Source organism: Gopherus flavomarginatus, chromosome 10, assembly GCF_025201925.1.
Source record: "Gopherus flavomarginatus isolate rGopFla2 chromosome 10, rGopFla2.mat.asm, whole genome shotgun sequence".
NCBI lineage: Eukaryota > Metazoa > Chordata > Testudines > Testudinidae > Gopherus > Gopherus flavomarginatus.
Genome location: NC_066626.1, coordinates 78,135,467 through 78,152,071, shown reverse-complemented (window position 1 = coordinate 78,152,071; position 16,605 = coordinate 78,135,467). Strand labels below are relative to the sequence as shown.

Here is a 16,605-nt window from a genome sequence, read left to right as displayed (position 1 = left end):
GGATGTGTAGTTTATGTATCAATTTGGAAGGCACTAGACAACTGCAAGCCATTATGTTGTCATTGCCTGGAAACTGTGTCCCTTGCCTCGGTAGCATCCTGCAAACTAAAGGATACACACACACACTTTGTAATGATTTTTCTCTTTGTGGAGGAGGAAGTGTTGCAACCCTTTGAGATCTTGACACATTGGATTAATCTCTCAGTTGTCAGAATTTAGCCTCTAGCTGAAACTAAGGATAGGCAGTAGGGGCTGTAATGTTCTCTGCTTGTGATGTAATAGCTTCTTAGAAGGGACCTGCTGCTCACAGAGTTCCACCATATGGACACAGGAAGCAGGGAGTGAGGGGATGCGGCTTAGAGACAGCAGCTGCCAGTGTGGGGAACCATGCCTTCACTGTGTTGTCTGAGCCTTTGTGGAGGAGCCATATTGGAACCCAAAGGCTTTGCAAGAAAGGAAGAGTCCCCATAAACACCTAATCTGAAAAGGTGACCCTGCTTTGGGGTATCATTGAGAGGCTCACCCATTCGTCTCCATCCTGAACCACACACCCCGACACTTGTTGTGTGAGTCACGGGGAAGCAGCCTTCTTCATACTGTGAAATAGTGATTCATGACTATTCACAAAGCACTCTTAAGAACACAGCGATTTACAAACCCAGCCAACTTGCCCTATGGAGCTCACCCTATAGCTCAGGCAAACACAGTACACCTGACAAGATTCCTGGTACACAGAGTGTTCCCTGGTGAGCAGATCAGTGGACCATAAGAGCTTCCCGAAAGGTTTTAAGGAGAGACTGAAAGGAGGAGAGGGTGGGCATCTCCCTCCTGGACAGTTGGAAGCTGTTCCAGATGCAGAATATGGCATGGGAGAAGAAGACAAAGAGAGCAGTTAGGACATAATCTATGGAAGAGCACAAGTAGTGAGAGGAGATGCTGGATGAGATGAGGGCAGAGAGGTATGTGAGGACTGAGCTGCAAGGAGCTGTGAAAATCAGGGTGAAAGCGCTTGAAATTGATTCAGAAGGGGAAGAGATTCAAGGAAGGGAGGCTGATGTGGTCAGAGGATGAAGTGTTTTCTGGAATCTCTCTGGAACGAAATCCCAGAAGGAAATGCCCCATCTCCCAGGATGGCTGGGTTTCCTTGGCCTTGGCCAGCCCTGCTCTGGATGCCGACTGTTTGTTTAGATCTCAGCCAAGACCTTTCCCCCAGCGCCAAAGCCACCCCTGGCCTCAGTAAAACAGACCATCATGCTGGGGACGAGGTAAATGGGACACCTGTGGGAGCAATGTGCTGCTCTAAAGGTAGGAGACTAAAGGGAATAGCTCGATGGGGCCAGTGAAGGAAACTGAATAGAATAGCAGCAGCATCCAGAGGCCTCATTGTGAGCCAGGACCCTGTTGTGATGGGTGCTGTACAGATACACAACTGGGAAGTGTCCGTAGCCCCGAGAACTCACAAAGTCACATAAGATGAGACACAGCAAGTGAGTGAAACAGACAATAGAAGGGAGGGGAAAATTGAGGAGGAGGGACATGGTGAGACAAAGTGTTACAAAGGCTCCCTATGTGCAGAAATGAACTGTTACAAATCACACCACCGCGGTTTCCCTGTTGCTGCTTTGAATGGTCTGCTCAGAACAACAAGGTGTAATAGCCCTGGCTGGAGACGGTGCAGCACAGCGTGGTTTGGCAAGCTTACCCCTCCCTTGCCAACATACACCAGCCCTGACCTGCAACACCCGCTGCTATGTCATTCCTGGGCTCCTCCAGAACTGGGCCAATGCTGAGCTGCAAACCGACCTCCATACTAGTCTAGTTCTGAGTCCACGTGCCAATTCACTCTGTCCTGAACTAGAGCCTTCTTCCGAGCTCCCATTCCAGCCTTGGCCCACCATGCCCTGTTGTACTGGGGCCAGTTCACTCTTCAGCTGTAGCAGCCTCTTCCTCTCTTGGGTGCAGGTTGTCGGCCATAGTGGCTTTGTGACGGGGTGGACAGTTATTTGGTCACTCTCTTCATTATCCAACTGAGCACTGGAACCACATCAGCCTCATTGCCTGGCCTTTATTAAAAACTCTTGCCCGTGCTTCAGTTTCTGACTCCTGTGTTTCACGTATGCTGCTTCTCTGAACAGGCATGCGGGATTAGCTGTCTGCAAGCAGTGGATCATGGAAATTAAATTTTTCATCAGCCATCGCTCCACTCTTAAGGCTCAGGCCGATCGCCCAGAAAAGAAACCTCCCCGGTTCTGACTGTTTGGGGACGAAAACAACATGATTGAAATCAGGATCTTGGATAAATAAAACAAGACCAATTCTTTCTTCAAGGAAACCCCTGCTCCGGGAGCCTCTGCTCTCATGCCTTTGCTGAGTGTTTGTGAAATGTTATTGGTGTAAGTCTGTCCGTCCAGCCCTTTTGCCCCATTCTTTAATGGCCTCTTTGTGTCTGAGCAGAAATTAGGCTGTAAGAGCCTTGGACCAGGGATCATTTATTATTATTATTATTTGTATTCCAGGAGCAATGCCCAGCCAAGGATCAGGGCCCCGTTGTGCTGGGTGCTGTAAAAACACAACAAAAAGATGGTCTCTGCTCCGAAGAACTTACAATCTAAATATAAAATCAAGAGGCAACAGGTTGAGACAACAAAGAGGGAAAGGACAAGGTAACAATGAGATAATTATGGGTAGTATGGTAAGCAGCAGTCATAATGCACCGGCTGCCTGCCCAGTGGTGGGTTTATCTGCATTGTGAGGGACTGCGCTCACTTTTGGGTGCTGTGACATAAATGAATATTCTCTCTCTCTCTCTCGGCACAGGTTTGGGGCCATACACGTGATAGCTCATTTAAATACATATCTAATGTCCCTTGTCAAGGACTGACCCACTTTAGAGCTGCTTAAGAGGTCTCTGTTTCTTTGTCTGGGTGTGGAATCTGTCCAGAATATCCCAGAGGAGTGCTGCTTTTCAGGGGCCTGCCCTATGACTGATGTTAATAGTTACGAACTGTATTTCAAGGGAAGAAACAAAAATCAGACTTTGTGTGATGACAGTCGGGTGTTGGGTTGTGATACGACAGAGGCAAGATTAGAAAGGCAAAGGCACAAAATGAACTCAAACTAGCTATGGGAATAAAGGGAAACAAGAAGACTTTTTTATCAATACATTAGAAGCAAGAGGAAGACCAAGGACAGGGTAGGCCCACTGCTCAGTAAGGAGGAGGAAACAGTAACAGGAGACTTGGAAATGGCAGAGATGCTTAATGACTTCTTTGTTTCGGTCTTCACTGAGAAGTCTGAAGAAATGTCTAATATAGTGAATGCTTAAGGGAAGAGGGTAGGTTTAGAAGATAAAATAAAAAAAGAGCAAGTAAAAAATCACTTAGAAAAGTTAGATGCCTGCAAGTCACCAGGACCTGATGAAATGCATCCTAGAATACTCAAGGAGTTAATAGAAGAGTTATCTGAGCCTCTAGCTATTATCTTTGGGAAATCATGGGAGACGGGGGAGATTCCAGAAGACTGGAAAAGGGCAAATATAGTGCCCATCTATAAAAAGGGAAATAAAAACAACCCAGGAAACTACAGACCAGTTAATTTAACTTCTGTGCCAGGAAAGATAATGGAGCAGATAATCAAAGAAATCATCTGCAAACACTTGGAAGGTGGTAAGGCGATAGGGAATAGCCAGCATGGATTTATAAAGAACAGATCGTGTCAAACTAATCTGATAGCGTTCTTTGATAGAATAATGAGCCTTGTGGATAAGGGAGAAGCGGTGGATGTGATATACCTAGACTTTAGTAAGGCATTTGATACAGTCTCGCATGATATTCTTATAGATAAGCTAGGAAAGTACAATTTAGATGGGGCTACTATAAGGTGGGTGCATAACTGGCTGGATAACCGTACTCAGAGAGTAGTTGTTAATGGCTCCCAATCCTGCTGGAAAGGTATAACAAGTGGGGTTCCGCAGAGGTCTGTTTTGGGACCTGTTCTGTTCAATATCTTCATCAACGATTTAGATGTTGGCATAGAAAGTACGCTTATTAAGTTTGCGGACGATACCAAACTGGGAGGGATTGCAACTGCTTTGGAGGACAGGGTCAAAATTCAAAATGATCTGGACAAATTGGAGAAATGGTCTGAGGTAAACAGGATGAAGTTCAATAAAGATAAATGCAAAGTGCTCCACTTAGGAAGGAACAATCAGTTTCACACATAGAGAATGGGAAGAGACTGTCTAGGAAGGAGTATGGCAGAAAGAGATCTAGGGGTCATAGTAGACCACAAGCTTAATATGAGTCAACAGTGTGGTACTGTTGCAAAAAAAGCAAACGTGATTCTGGGATGCATTAACAGGTGTGTTGTAAACAAGACACGAGAAGTCATTATTCCGCTTTACTCTGCACTGGTTAGGCCTCAACTGGAGTATTGTGTCCAGTTCTGGGCACCGCATTTCAAGAAAGATGTGGAGAAATTGGAGAGGGTCCAGAGAAGAGCAACAAGAATGATTAAAGGTCTTGAGAACATGACTTATGAAGGAAGGCTGAAGGAATTGGGTTTGTTTAGTTTGAAAAAGAGAAGACTGAGAGGGGAATGATAGCAGTTTTCAGGTATCTAAAAGGGTGTCATCAGGAGGAGGGAGAAAACTTGTTCACCTTAGCCTCCAATGATAGAACAAGAAGCAATGGGCTTAAACTGCAGCAAGGGAGATTTAGGTTGGACATTAGGAAAAAGTTCCTAACTGTCAGGGTAGTTAAACACTGGAATAGATTGCCTAGGGAAGTTGTGGAATCTCCATCTCTGGAGATATTTAAGAGTAGGTTAGATAAATGTCTATTAGGGATGGTCTAGACAATATTTGGTCCTGCCATAAGGGCAGGGGACTGGACTCGATGACCTTTCGAGGTCCCTTCCAGTCCTGGAGTCTATGAGTCTATGAGTAAGGTGACCCATGACTAGAGCTCTTCAAATCTCAGTGGTTTGCAAGCAGCAAGATGGAAAAAAATCTGTGATACGCTAAACTTGACCCACAGTCCAAGCTCCGTAGTTCCAGAATAGCCAGCTGTTAATATTGTTACCTTATTTGACGTGAGCAGCTAATCAAAGTTTGGGGCCCTGCGCATTGTGCCAGTTAGGAGGAGAAATTGCATCAAAGAAAATACCAGATTCCATCATCAATCTTGTTTATTTAACATGAGCGGCAGTGAAATAGTTAACAATGTGAGCACTTGTGTTGTCATTAAGTCTCAGAGTCAACGTCTCACTGAGGAGAATGGGGCACTTCCAGAGCTATCGTTTGTCCGTCATGCAGGAAGCAATGCTTCAGGTCACATTCAGAAGGTTTTCTTCACAACCAGGAGGGCTAGACACTCAGTTTTTGTTTAAATTGGAGCTTAAATTCTGCAGAAGCTGAGCTGGACACCAGAAAAGTGCTGATGCAGTATCCCAGTCGGGGGACAGCTGGCAGACACTTTCATCCCTTCCTAGTCATGCTTTGATTATCAGGTTGGAACAAAGCCTCTATAGCAAAGCACAGCTCAGTTGAAACTGGCCAGTTTTACCCATTTCTCATCGAACCCTTAATAAGCCCACAACTGCTCAGAAATGTTGTGAACTTTTCAAAGAGTTTCCAGTTTATCACAAATCCCAATATGAGTGGCATTCGATATAGTAGTGAGTGCCATTGGCAAATTTCTCTAGGCACTAACGCTGACCTCATGGCATCTTTTGCAACACCATGTTCAAAATTGCTGGTGGGTGGACAACTCAGTCATAGCCCTGGTTAATAAGTCAATGATCTAAACTGAATGTTGTCCATTCATTCGCTTAAGGCAACTTGTGCATTGAGCAATGGAAATGCAGCTACCATAGTTGGGCTTACAGCTCAGATAGTTGTGAGTGCATATGTCTTTTTAGGCAGCTAAATTGTTACCAGCACATGTATATACCCACCATACAGCATGTGCAGTTGTGGTCCGTATATGGGCAAATGCAGTCAGGAGGATATGCACACATTTAACTACAAGCAAATAGGCCTCCACATTTTGAAAAAGGGTCCTTTCACATTGTACCTGGAGGTGACATTTGATTATCGCATCTTTAGGTAAGTTTGTAACTTGTCCCCAGATCTCAGCAATTCCCAAACCTTTCCAGTTATCCTGGAGCTTTCCCCTTGCTGATGCCCTACTCCCTCTGAGCTCTTTATTATATACTTAACATTTTTATTGCAGTACAACCTCAGCCAGATCAGAGTCCATTGTGCTAGTCAATCTACAAAGAGATAGTAGATGACAGTCCTACAGAATTACATTCTGAAAGACAAGCTCTTCTGCATGCATTTTCTAGCTGCCCGTTGGAGGTTAGGATGAGCTTTTAAAGCAAATTTTTGTTCTAATAACCTATTGGCTGCAGCCTTATATCTCAGGACAGGAAGTGCAACCAGTTGGCTGTATCTCCAGCTATGACAAAACTCTCTGATGTTCCAATGAAGTTCACTGGGGTGTCGGATAGAATGTGGGAGTGCTGGACCGAGGGCAAAACAGTTAAGGTTTGGTTCATCGGTGATGGTAATAAATCATTTCTCTCTGATGAAATTCAGTTCCACATGCACAGTGTTCCCATGTTAAGCACTTCAAAATACTTCAAATATTCTGTACTTAGTACTTAAGTACATCGTAAAGGTAGATAAAGCACAATGTTTTTTTATCCACGGGTGCTTTTTTAAAATAGGTGTTTGAAACAGTCACATCCCTCCTGGATTCTGGTTTGCCTCCAGCACCCATTGTCCTTGCTTGGGAGCTTCAGGTCCCAGCTCTTGCACCAACCAGGGAGGGTGGCAGCCCACCCCTTTCACTTCTGACTGATCACTACAACCAGCAATGGGTAGATTCTCTCCCCGGCCCGGCCCAGTAGCAGTGGGGAGACTTCTTCGAAGTGGCTGGGTAAACCCCAAAGTACAAGGCCCCTTGTTTGGATACTTTTCTGGAGCAATGACTCTGTGATGGGTCAGCGTCCAAAGAAAAAACAGATAAGCAAATTCTTATAACAGAGAAGCTAATTCTTATCATGCAGGAGTTGGAAGTACTTTTACTTATAAATACATAAACGCTATTCCCACGGCACGCTTGTACTTGTACTTATAAGTACAGTCAAACCTCACAATAACGCGCCCTGCCATAATGCGAAATTGCATATAATGCCATCATAGGTTGGCTCTCCGTTAAGGCATAATATAGAGCTGTACCAGTGGTCCCCAACACCATGGCAGGGGAGAGAAGCTACAGCCTCACACCTACCGGGGACAGAGAACTCTGAGGCTGCTGGTGCTGGTACTCTCTGTCTCCATCAGGCTTGGGGCTGCAGTTTCTCTCCGGCTTCTCCGGGGCTACAGGCGCCAGTGCTCTCTGTCCCCAGCAGGCGCGGGGCTGCGGATTCTCTCTGGCTTCAAGAGGAGCCGCGGCTCCCCGCCTGCCAGGGACAGAGAACTCCGGGGCTGCAGGCACTGGTGCTCTCTGTCCCCGGCAGGTGCAGGGCCACAGCTTCTTTCTGGCTTCAAGAGAAGCCACGGTCCCGCGCCTGCCAGGGACAGAGAGCACTGGTGCCCACAGCCCCAGAGTTCTCTGTCCCCAGCAGGCAGGGGGCTGCAGCTCCTCTCCCCTGCTGGGCACTAGGCACTAGGGGCACGAGGCAGCACACATCAATGCACCACGTTGGGGACCACTGACAAACTGACTAGTTTGAAACCTGGCTATACTGCCACCCCGCATTTAGCATGTTGGAAGTTTTTGGACCCCAATCATCGCGTTATAGCAGTGTTTCACTGTGCTTCTGCAATGGCATGCTTGGCACTCATCCTGAAGTCATTTTAATCAGCACTTATGGCCACAAACCCACTGTGAAATGCAAGTGGCTGGGTCAAGTTCCAGGCTTTGGCACACTTGACTTTGACTCTCATTCCACATTTCAGGAAAAATGTGGACAAATTGGATAAAGTCCAGAGAAGAGCAACAAAAATGATTAAAGGTCTAGAAAACGTGGATGTGTGAGGAAAGACTGAAAAAAATGGGTTTGTTTAGTCTGGAAAAGAAAAAACTGAGAGGGGATGTGATAACAGTTTTTAAGTACATAAAATGTTGTTACAAGGAAGAGGGAGAAAAATGGTTCTTCTTAACCTCTGAAGATGGGACAAGAAGCAATGGGCTTAAATTGCAGCAAGGGAGATTTAGGTTGGACATTAGGAAAAACTTCCTAAATGCCAGGGTGGTTAAGCACTGGAATAACTTGCCTAGGGAGGAGGTGCAATCTCCATCATTGGAAATTTTTAAAAGCAGGTTAGAGAAACACCTGTCAGGGGTGGTCTCGATAATACTTAGTCCTGCCATGAAGGCAGGGGACTAGACTATGTGACCTCTTGAGGTCCCTTCCAGTCCTGTGATTCTATGTCTTTCTTTCTCTGCTGTTGATTTATGCTCATGAAAGTTCATGGGCTGGTGAATAGGGGTTGCTCCCAAGGGCATCTACCTGGGAGCTTCTCTCATCCTGATCTGATCTTGATCGTGGCCCAGACAGAGTGAATCAACAGTACCAAGAAAAAGCAAACAATCCAGGTGCTGGCCTGTCTCAGTGTTTATCTGCCTGCTGGAATGCTGGCAGTAGCCTGGCAACTGTTGTGCTTTTGTAATGAGTGAACCATTGTGCACCCAACCATCCAGCAAAGGCTGATTTGGAGGTTCATGTGAATTACTTTTGTATAAAATCCTACTTTAAATTAAGTGTTTCAGACCAAGATTGAAATTTGATGTACTGAATAATGTTACAATATGTCAGCTAAGCCTGTATGTTTGAGGTGTCATGGTTTCGCTCCCCAGGTCAGTAGGATGTGCTAGTACAGTGTGTGGGGAATCGATCTATATCTGTCTAAGCTAGCTAGCAAGACATTTATGCTGTGCCATTTGCTATGGTATCAAAGCAGCTGGAAAGAGTCCATATTTAGAATATTACTACTACTTACTTAGCACTTAGGTTGCATATTTTATCTTCCAGATGATCTATGAAGATGAAGTAATCAATTATCACAACCCCTCTGCAAGGGAGTTGAGTATTTTTATTATCCTGATTTGACAAACCTCATAACTGATGCACAGAGAGCGGAACTGACCTACCCAATGTCTCAGGCATGAGTAGACAGTTAGGATTAGAAGTCAGGGGTTCTGTCACAGTTCACTGCTCTAACCACTAGACCACACTTCTGTTATATCCATATCTGATGCTGGTTTGGTGGAGGTAGACAGATTCCAGCAACACACACACACACCCTGTCCCAAATGCTAATGATTAATTTGCATGGTTTTTCATCCATCAATATCAAAGCACTCCCCAAAGATGAGTATGTATCATTTGTCCTCATTTTGCAGATGACATAATCAAGACACAGAAGTTAAGTCCTTCTCACAGCAAGTCAGTGACAGTCAGGAATTGAACCACGGTGTCTTGATTTCCAGACCTTGTGCTTCAGGCACTAGACACCCACTGCCCTGCTGCTGCTATGCATGCGGCTAGATTTGAGTTACACGTACATGTGATGTCAGACCAATGGCTGCCAACAGAACACAGATTCCAGTTACACTCCCCCATGAGCACATTTTCAGCAGAGTCATGACCTACAGCATGTATGGTGGATCAAACCAAGAGGTGCACTGGTCAAGGGATATTGTTGTGCTGTCAAAATAAGCCATCCTGCAGCATGTAAGACCTGTTTGCTGACTGCTGAGATCAAACTGTGATCTGTTTAATTCAGGTGGAGGATGGTCCGGCTGAGCAGAAGGACTTGTGCTCTGCCAGTCAGTAATTATTTGATTTATTGTAGAATGCACGCTGACCGAGAGAGCTGGGTCCATGGGCCACTAAGCAGGCAGCTAGAAGGAGTGATGCTGAGCTGTTTACAGCTTCTCTCTAGAGTTTCTCTTGTTTTTTTTTTGCCTTCCCTCCAGGTCTAATAATACATGAAGGGCCCTCGGTTTACCGGATTTTCAAACGGTGGCAGGCAGTAAATCAACAGTGGAAAGTGCTGAACTATGACAAAACAAAAGACATGGAGGATCAAAAAACAGGGACCAGGACAAACCTCCGAACCTCCTCCCAAACCAACCATTCGTCCTCCGCCGGTGGTACAGCCAGCAACTCCACTCCAGCCGACAATGGGGTCCGGGGCACTAGCCACGCCACCGGTACCCTGTCTGACCACCACTGTGCTTACACCATCTTGCATATACTCAGCCAGCTGAGGCCTCACGAACAGAGAAGCCAGTCTAGCGCTAACAGAGAGCTCGTCATGAGGGTCACAACAGTCTGAGCGACGGAATTCAGGAGGCCTTAACGCGAAGTGGAGGAGACAATTCAAGAGCAGAGAAGCATGGCGTGCCTTTCATTTTTTGGGTAGCTGCACAAGGTGTATAAGCAGCACTTGGCCAACTGAGGAAGAAAAAGGTGGAGGCAGAGCTGCACAGACATGCTAAAGAGGTTAACGTTTTCCAGCCAGTCAATATTATTTAAAAAAAAACAACAAAACAAGTGCAATACAGACTAACAACTGACTAGGTGGAGGTTTGGGGAAGCAGAGGAACAGCCGGTATTAGCATGTCTTACAAGTTTTCTTAGCTGGGATGGGTAATGTTCTGCAAACACACACACACACATCCCACACGCACACAGACACACAGTGTGGGATGATTACAAACAGACAGGGAATGACGGAAGCGACGTTTTCGGAGGAGTTTTCAGATTGTGTTAAGCAGGGATCTGAGTCATTGTTCTGTTTCATAAATCATTCCGGAGCCCTGTATTACTCGCAATAGAGTATTTCCGCTGAAGTGGCTGGGGATTTTTCAGTTTTAATATAAAAAAAAATCTGTCCATATTTCACCAAAACAAAAATTGGCAGGGGGTCTGGAGAATGGCATTGGGAGAGGGATTGACGGACTTTTTTTTCTTTTTTTGGCAAAGTTTGTACAAATGCGCTGTGGGTGTTTGAAGCACAAGCACTGGTCCAATGACCCCCAGATCCCACCTTCATACCGTCCCACTCTTAAAAACCATCCTCCAGGCACACTTTGAGAAAGGAGGCTGCTCCAGGTTAATTTCCTCTCATACCCCATCACCCCCAATTGATTATATTAGGCCAGTCTCATCTCCACGGCTTTGTCCTGCAGCTGTGATTCAGACTCTCATAAGAGTGGGGGGGGGGCGTTTAATCTTTATATCCCTGCTGCTCAATTGGCAAGAGAGTCTCACTCAATCTTATAGGTTAAGTCGTCGCTATCCAGTTCGCTGAACGACTGAGTGGAAAAGACTAAATCATGAGCTAACAAAGATTTAGTCTGAAGAGAGAGCCCAGTCCCTGAGTGAATATATTATGCTTTTAATAATTCGCCTTCTCTAGGAGCCATCCATGAAAGTACCAATTGCTCTTCAGAAACATCCTCTTTCAATGCACAATGACTGAATCATTTGTGGGTATTAAAGGGACACTGTCAAGTACTTTTTAAATAGTTTTTAGGGGCTTTTTTTTTAAACTCGCCAATGTTTGTCATATTCTCTTAAAAGACTTGACAATAAAAATTATTTCCCTACTGATTTTTATCCTTTTCCATTTGGCACACACTGTTCTCCCCTGGCCAGGCCCTTGTCCTGCTGTGCTGTCCCCCACCCTGCCCCTCTCCTCCCCATCTGCTGCAGCAGGAAGTCAAACGTGGCTGCGCCCTGTTTACTTTTGTGTGCCCCAGCATTGCTGACGGTGCAGGATCACAGCCCTGGAACAGAGTGGTTTTGTTAGCACAGCTGCTGCTGTCGCAGAGGGCGCAGAAGAGCAGAAACCATGACAATGCGGAGTGTTAACTGGTTCTGGAGCAACGGCACAGCAAATCAAAAATAACTAACACCACAGTGGTCAAACCCGGTGCCTGGTGCTAGCCATCAAAACTCATATGTATGCAGAGGAACGAAAGCAGCCTGATTTTTCAGCTGTGCTGGGGTCTCCTGTCTTAGGGGTTTATATTATCATCCTTCACCATGGGACCTGAGCGCCTCTTGCAGCTTCTGCTGGAGCCATGGGAGTTGATTCATGTGATTTCACTTTGATTCATGCCTCTACATATGGATTTAGCTGATGAACTCTGGGCGCTCAGGTCTGAAAGCAATTTAGCACTCAGACGAGATAAGCATTTTAAGGAAGGTCACATTTTCTGGCCTCCATTACTTGACAATGTCCCTTTGAATACCAGAATGCAACAGAACAGGTGTCTTTATGGCAGATGATGTGTGGGTTCTGAAACCCCAGCCGAGTTGAGCTCTGCCCGGAGATAAGACTTAATCTCAAGACAGCTGATGAAATGAGGAGCCAGGCAAACAAACATGATTGCTGGGAGGCCAGTGTCCATCTAGTTGACCTATCTCACTGTCTACCAAAGAGTGCTTTTGGTTGGTGTCAGGGCTGTTTTGATGACCTCTGAAAGGTGCTGTCAGGAGCATGTCTCTTACAGGGCTGCTCCTGCAAGAAAGTCTGGTTAAAGCAAGGGAACACAGCAGCCTTTCGGTGCCCCAGGGGCTTTTCCAAAGGGCAGTGTTCTTATCACAAGAGTTGGCCACTTGTGATGCTCTGACAAGGGCGGGGACTGTCAAACATAATATTAAGTAGCGTCATCTGATCCCCCTCCAACTCCCATTATGTAATAAGGAAAACCAAATTCCTTTCACTGGGGTTAGCAGGTTGGGAGTTTGTAAGGTCAGAAGCACATCTCACCATGAAAGAGAGGCATGGCCTGGTGGGCTGAGCACAGGATGGAGTCAGCTCACCCCAGCTCTGCCACCGACTCTCTTTGTAGCCTTGGGCAAGTCCCTTAATCTTTCTGGCTCAGTTCCCCATCTGAAAAATGGGGATGAGAATACTTACCTACCTCACAGGGGTGTTGTGAGACTCAGTGTTTGCAAAGCCCATTGACTTGATAAGGTAGTGTGTGTAAAATAGATAGCAATGAGCTGGTTAGCAGGAATGAGCACCCACTGCCCTTCGCTGGACAAATTTCTAACTGCTCAGCTCGGTGTATCATAGCCCCTGTACTGTTACCAGAGAGTCCCCTTTTGGTGAAGTGGTAGGGTTCTGTCTGAGTCCCACCACCATTGTCACATGACGTTCTGAGTGGCTGTAATGTGCAGCATAGTGACAACCACATGGTCCTACTTGGTCATGGATTTGTTACAACATTTTCTGTATAAGTGTTTTCCATGCAATGTGCTTAGAAATACATTTTCCAGTTACAACTGGCCTGTCTGGGTCTGTGCTGTTGAGTGGCCACAGCATCCCTCATGGGTGGAAAGTCCTCTTATTAGGCTTACTGACAATGCTACGGAGTCCAGTTTCAGAGACGGTGACCTTCTGCGTCCTTTCACAACTGGTTTAAGAATCAAAGACCTATTTCAGCTTTTTAATAGCCAAACCAAATGAACAGAACACACAGGCTTGCCGAGTTCATCAATGACTGGACATCAGATACTATGATGACAAGGAGCACTTAAAGTACCTAGATGGATAAGATGTTAGGTAAAGGAAGTTGGAAATTAATTATAACACTTTCTTAAGCACAGTTTCATAGATTCCCAAGGCCAGAAGGGACCACTGTGATCATCTAGTCTGCCCTCCTGTATAACGCAGACCAGAGAACTGCCCCCAAATAATTCCTGTTTGAACTAGCGCTCAGGATCTTCGCTTTCATTCAGAGAGCTGCCACCTCCAGCACAATCTCCTAGAAGCCAGGTGTAATTGGAACCTCTGTTTTCAGAGCAGTTTATGCCTGAGCAAAGTGCTTCTGAGTTTATGAAAGTTTAGGCTGCTGGTCTGAGAGCAATGGGTGAGCGTTTTGGTTTTTTTATTATTATTTTTTGGAGCGTCTCTGAGAATGGCAGCAATAGCAATGAGCATCTGTGTTCCGTGGCAGAATGCGCTCTTATCTCCTCCCTTTCCCCTCTCCCGTCCCCATCCCACCATTTCTGCTCCTACGCAGGACAATAAAAACTGCAAAAATGGAGCCACACAAAACACACGGTGGACTGGAGGGGGTTTGCAGAGGGTAGAAGGGACAAGGTAATGGAGCTAAACAAAGCCGTTCTACGGAAGGCATCCCTTCCCTGGCATTGTCCCGCCCTCATGTCACTGCTCGTCTTGCCTTCTCTTTCAAGTACTTATCACTTTGCCTTGTTGTCAAAGAGTTCTTGTTTGTATTTTTAACCTGATTCTTACAAGGCAGCGAATGTTGCTTCCCTCAGATAATGATGTTTGCAAAGAACTCAACAGCTATTTCTCGGGGTGGGGTAGAGGCAAAACCCACATCAGGCATTCCTGTGCTCTTGTGCTTTATGGCACGGTGAAACAGTCAGAGGCGGGGGACAGAGAGACAAGGGGTCTGAAATGATTCGTGGTCCTGCTAATTCTCACATTTTGTTACAGTTTCCTGATTTTCTGTCAGCTTTGATGGGTCACTTACTGCCTTTTTGGAGAGGTTTTGCTCTGTGGGACTTCTCTCAATTCTATCCTCTGTGCCCAAAATTTCGGTGGGGGCCACAAGCCTCCATTACTCTTCCAGTCTCTCCACCAAACACCCACTCTCAAGCCCATTCCTCCCTCCGCCAGAGCACAAGCACACACTTTGACTGTAGTAGGGGTCTAAGAGGCTTCTGCTTCTTCTGACTTCCCTCTGGTCAGGACACACAGCCCTTGGGGTGTTTTGTTTTGTCAATATATATTCACTTTGAAACTCACAGTTTCCTGTTGCCAATCAGCTCCCACAGGACCAGATTGGTTGTGAAGCCCAGAAAGCCAATAAAACACTCCATTCCCTGCTTCAAATGTCAGCACTGGTGGGCTGGCTCTCGAGACACATGACTGAATTTCCCTTTTGCCTTGTTTTAATAACGCTAGGCCTGTGCTTTTCTATGCTGGGCCTTGAAGATGCACCTGTATCGTCCTGCACCTGTGGCCAGGCCCTGAGGAAGAGCACATCACTATTGCCACAAATGTCCCAAGAGATGTGTACTTCTGGCATTATTCTGGATCAGGGACACTGATGCCAATCTTTTGTATGGGGAAGAAATAGTAAAGGTATTAGCTACTAACTGTATTTTCACTCAGGGAAACAAAAACAAACCTCCTCAGACTTGCCAGATCCCTGAGGATTCCGTCAAACCTCAATTCCTCCAGTAGGCCCCATATCACAGCCAACTTCCTTCTGGCTGAGAAAGCCATCGACTGGAGACCATCTCGAGGGTCGCTGCCCACGTACAGTTGCCAGCTGTCCCTCTTGTCAAGGGAGAGGCCTGATTTTTTTCCAATAGATGTGCTACATGTCTTGTATGGCATTGTGTATCTCACCACAGGGTGAGCGACACTGAGAGCACAATTCCATGATTCAGCATCTCTGACCAGGCGGACAAAGTATTCAAGGAGGTAGCTCACCTTCACTCAGGAGATAAGCAAGCTGCTTCTATAGCACTGCCACCCCATGGATCCAGGGAGATGGGACCAGCAATCAAACCCAGGACTCCTGCATTGCAGCTGAGAGCACAAGGCCAGTGAGCCAACTAATTCCTCTTCCCATTTCATTATAATGCCAGCATGTTGCCAGCAGTTCCTCTTAGCATTTGTTAGCTACGCACAGTGAGGGAAAATCAGTGTAAACACTGGAATATCCAGAGGGAGTGATCCCTTGGGACTAGCAGTGCATCTGCCAGGAGACCCTAACCTCCAGTATCAATGTACCCCACTCATGACTTGGTGCACTCCCTGCTATTCCACTCCCGCATGGCCAAATTCCTTTTGCCAGTGCAGATCTCTTGCTCTGTGGCAGAACCCTGCCTGCCCAGACTGCGGCTTCTTATGAGCAGAGATACTTACAGCATAAACTATAGGATGATTGTGCAACATGGATAAATATCTGTAGTGTTTTGAAACCAGCACTTGTGACCAAAAGCACATTAGAATCCAGAGATAAACAACTACTGCAAGAACCTACTATATTAACCATCTCCCTCCACTTCAACACTTAAGGGAGATGTACTGAATAAAGCAATGGTTTCCTTTACAGTAGTAAACAATTGATGGCTTCTAGTGATGTGACCTTGACACACTGTAGTTGATGGAGCAGTGTCTGATCTGACATCTATCACATTGTATAAAAGTAGAAAAGACCATCAAGTTTCTGCATTGTTAACAAAAACATCTTGGTTCATTATTCCACTTACCTCCAACTCAGTGGGTAAATTTCTTCTTTGAAGAGAGAATGAAGTTTCCTATTCCAGAACAGAATTACAAGTTTACAAAACTATTACTCTTCTTGAAAGGGGGAAAAAAAAACCATGAACAAATGTTTAATTTTTTGAACATTAAAAAAAAAAGTATTGACAGAAGTTAATTAGGTAGATAGAACAATGCAGGACCTTACTCTAGGCAAGCAGAAGGAGAAAAGAAATCCTTGCATGGGATTCTTGACCAATATTTGATTAAATGTTCACTCAATGTGTGTGTGAGACAGAGAGAGAGAGAGATACTTGGGTCTT

The 16,605-nt window shown here is 45.7% G+C and overlaps 1 protein-coding gene across 2 annotated transcripts in view; it reads left to right on the top strand.

Annotated features, from left to right (window-relative positions):
* Positions 1-10,355, top strand: part of MARCHF4 (membrane associated ring-CH-type finger 4) — a 164,149-nt gene extending 153,794 nt beyond the window's left edge. For both annotated transcript variants that reach the window (XM_050917123.1, XM_050917122.1), the window contains exon 4: positions 9,993-10,355. In XM_050917123.1, coding sequence (XP_050773080.1) covers positions 9,993-10,354 — 362 coding nt within the window. In that variant the 3' untranslated portion in view covers position 10,355. The remainder of the gene's footprint in view (positions 1-9,992) is intronic.
* The last annotated feature ends 6,250 nt before the right edge of the window (positions 10,356-16,605 follow it).